At 41.8% G+C, this 3952-nt stretch overlaps 1 protein-coding gene across 1 annotated transcript; it reads right to left on the reverse strand.

Moving 5' to 3' along the window:
• Nucleotides 1-717: 717 nt before the first annotated feature.
• Nucleotides 718-1815, reverse strand: HTR1E (5-hydroxytryptamine receptor 1E). The gene has a single exon (XM_052645996.1). It carries the CDS (start codon nt 1813-1815, stop codon nt 718-720), a length of 1098 nt encoding a protein of 365 aa, XP_052501956.1.
• Nucleotides 1816-3952: the final 2137 nt, after the last annotated feature.

The raw sequence follows: 3952 nt of genomic DNA on the forward strand, positions 1-3952 counted from the left end.
GAGGCCCAATGTGTCAACAACAAAGTGACTAGTTTTGATAATTGTTTCATAATATTATTTGCTTATGTTTCACATTCATAGTCAAAGGCCTAGGAAAGTATTAGTACATTCATTCTAGGTTCTTTTTAGAGAATGAAGATGCTCATTTAATCGTGAACTAAGAGCCGTAAGAGCCAGCTATACTGTTTGTGCCAGAAAGTTGCAGGCCATGTAGTCATAAGGAATGATTTCAGGTCAGATCTGCAATCAGTAGATAACAGTGCACCACTTAAAAAAAAAAATCCTTTATGTTAAGTTTTAAGCATTTGGATCCATAAGCTCAGAATTAGTGCCACACACCAGGGCAGGTCATCATGTATTCGATGCATAAGTAATAAAGAATTCTGCACATGAAGATTTATTTTAGCATTCTTTAATTGCTGGGCTAACTGAAATGGCTAAAGAAATAAAAAGTATTTACTATTTCACCTTATTACTGCTATGAAATTTCTGTTTTTGTTTGATAGTGTTTATTTGAAATTATGTACCACAAATAAGACCAGAGGTAGAAAACAGCACACAAAATAACAAAACAGAAAAAGAAAAAAAGACAAAACAAGACCACACGTACTTACAAACTCTCCTGAACCAACTATGTTCAAGAATTAATAAGCTGCATCCCTTACCCCCGTGCGCTCACGAGGCTGCTAAAAGTCAAGCCCTCTGAGTTTTTACAATCTAAGTATGTTCTCGGCACCGAATAAGCTTTTTAAAAGCCAGCTTAAAGTCTTCATTGAAACTTGTGTAGAGCAGAGGGTTGATCAGAGAATTCACATAACCAAGCCAGGTCAAAAAATCAGCCACTTCGGAGGACACAGCATAGGTGCTCAGACCTACTATCAATTCTTTGATGAAGAATGGCAGCCACGACAAGATGAACGCACCCAAAATCAGACCCAGGATTCGTGCTGCCTTGCGCTCCCTGGTGCTGGAGATTTGTTGGCGTTCTCCTGGGTGATCTAGGTCACTGTCAAAGGGAGGAATCCTAATGGAGGTGTGGATCTTCTCAAACTCTGTGGTAGGGTCTGAGGTGGACAAGTCAGACACACAGAACGTCTGTGTCAGTTTACAACTGCCGAACGAATTTTGGCTGTCTGTGCTTCTGTTGCTTAAATGCCGGCTTGAACCTCTTTTCTGGTAAAGGCTCTTGGCTGCATGGAAAATCCGGTAATACAGAATCAGTATCAGAGTCAAGGGAATGTAGAACGCCCCAAGTGTGGAGTAGACGGTGTAGATGACGTGGTCGTGCTGGATGGTGCACTGACTGGGGGGCGGGCTGAGCTGGCGGTGGCTCCTCCAGAACAGAGGGGGCATGGAGATGAAGATGGAGATGGTCCAGACCGTGAGGATCATCAGCCCGGCCCTCTTGGCGGTCCTCTTCCTGGCGTACTCGATAGCATTGGTGATGGCCCAGTACCTGTCCAGGGCGATCACACAGAGATGAAGGATGGAGCAGGTGCAGCAGGTCATATCCACACTCAGCCACACCTCGCAGATGAAGTACCCCAGCTTCCAGCTCTCCATGACGATGTACATGATGCTCAAGGGCATGACAAGCACGGCCACCAGGAGATCCGTCACGGCTAGAGAGCAGATCAGGTAGTTGGCAGGCTGGTGGAGCTTCTTGGTGGTGCAGATGGCCACGATCACGGCGGAGTTTAGCAGCATAGTCAGGGTGGTGATCATCGCCAGAGTCATGGAAACGAGCATCTTCTCCGTGATGGTCTTGGGTCTCACAGCCACACTGGCTTCCGGGGTACAGTTAGTGATGTTCATTTTCCCCTGTTCTAATCTATGCTGTGGAGAAGCTGGTGGTTATTTGTTTCAGCTGAAATCTATGCAGACTTGAACGACTTTCATTGGTAAAGACTCTGTAATTTCCTCAGCTGTGTCGTCTCTTGGGTTCCATTTTGTGTGGGTAAATGGAAAAACCACAGAACTGTATGCTACAGTCTGAATGAAAAAGCCATGTTCTTTCACCTGGAAGACAAATGACAGTATTTCAGTATTCATAAAATCTTTACATGTTTTTGACATATATTTTTTCTTCTCTGAATGTCAACTCCATCTTTTTAAAAAAGGGAAGTATAGTTGATATACAATATTATACGTTACAAATGTACAATATGGTGATTCCACAATTTTTAAAGGCTATACTCTATGTACAGGTATGAAAAAGTATTGGCTGTAGTCCCTGTGCTATACAATATATCCATGCAGCATTTTAAAACTTTTATTTATTTATTTATTTTTGGCTGTGCTGGGTCTTCACTGCTGCACAGACTTTTCCCCTAGTTTTGTGACCAGGGCTACTTTCTAGTTGCAGTGCGTGGGCTTTGCATTGCTGTGGCTTCTTGAGTTGCGGAGCACGGGCTCTAGGTGTGCGGGCATTTGTAGCTGAGGCTCCCGGGCTCTAGAGCACAGGCTCAGTAGTTGTGGCTCACGGGCTTAGTTGCTCTGTGGCCTGTGGGATCTTCCTGGACCAGGGCTCGAACCAGTGTCTCCTGCACTGGTAGGTGGATTCTTTACTGCTGAACCACCGGGAAGCCCCCTGTAGCTTTTTTTAAAAAAGGATTAAAAAAAATATGGACCATTTTTAAACTATTGAATTTGTTACAACATTGCTTCTGTTGTATGTTTTGGTTTTTTGGCCACAAATCATGTGGGATCTTACCTCCTTGACCAGGGATTGAACCCTCACCCTCACCTACATTGGAAGGCGAAGTCTTAACCTCTGGACTGCCAGGGAAGTCCCTATCCTTGTAGCTTATCTTATATACAATAGTTTGTTTGGTATCTCTTAATCCTCTACCCCTATATTGCCCCTCCTTTCCTCTTTCTCCCCACTGGTAACCACTAGTTCTCTATATCTGTGCGTCTGTTTCTTTTTTGTTATGTTCACCAATAAACTTCATCCCTACATTATTATTCAAATGCTACTTTGTTAAGTTTCCAAAACCCTTCCTGAGGGCGACATTACCAAATTTTAAGTCTATCTTGCCACCCAGATGACTTTCTCATTTATCTTTATACATCTTTTCACACTTGGAACCATATATTCACATAATACCATGCTTTAAAAATTCTGGGACTGTTACCTTTAAAGAAAAAATATAGTGTTTATAATAAGCATCTTTCAAACCAAATTTTAAGGTTTCACAGCAAATATTCAACTCCAGAGATATTTTAGTATCACAATGGGATTGTGCAATTTTGTCTAATTATTTCTGACATCTTACATATCCCACTGTGCCTTTCTTTGGAGAAAAGAGAGAAAAAACATATAACATTCCTTTGATGTTTATGGCTAATTATTCTCAGAGTAATACAGTAAATCTGCTGTGAAACAGCATTATCACCAAGCCCAGAGATGTCTATATTTAAAAAGATGTGTTTACTTTTGGTTAACATTTGTGTTCTCTATCTATCTCTTTGCCTCTCTATCTGTCATCTGTCTACTGGATAGCTGTCATTAAGCTGGGCAGTCAATAAGATAGTGACATTTATTGAATACATAGCTGTAAAGTTAAATATAAATTTATACTCATGACAACAAGTCAATCAAAATCTGCATAGGAATATTCACAACTGATGACTACTGTTTAGAACAAAAATCAAATCCTCTGATATGACTCTATGACTTTCAGTTCAGTTCAGTTCAGTTCAGTCGCTCAGTCATGTCTGACTCTTTGTGACCCCATGAACTGCAGCACGCCAGGCCTCCCTGTCCATCACCAACTCCCGGAGTTCACTCAGACTCATGTCCATCGAGTCAGTGATGCCATCCAGCCATCTCTTCCTCTGTCATCCCCTCTTCCTATTAGGTTCAAGAAAAACTGATGTTTCAGCAGTTTTAAGAAGGGTTGAAGACTGATGTGGATTAGACCCAACAGACATAATGATTTTAGCAGAG

This window comes from Budorcas taxicolor, chromosome 9, assembly GCF_023091745.1.
Source record: "Budorcas taxicolor isolate Tak-1 chromosome 9, Takin1.1, whole genome shotgun sequence".
Lineage (NCBI taxonomy): Eukaryota > Metazoa > Chordata > Mammalia > Artiodactyla > Bovidae > Budorcas > Budorcas taxicolor.

What these genes read in the sequence shown, in the direction of transcription:
- HTR1E (XM_052645996.1), bottom strand. Translation starts at nt 1,815, where the DNA reads ATGAACATCACTAACTGTACCCCGGAAGCCAGTGTGGCTGTGAGACCC.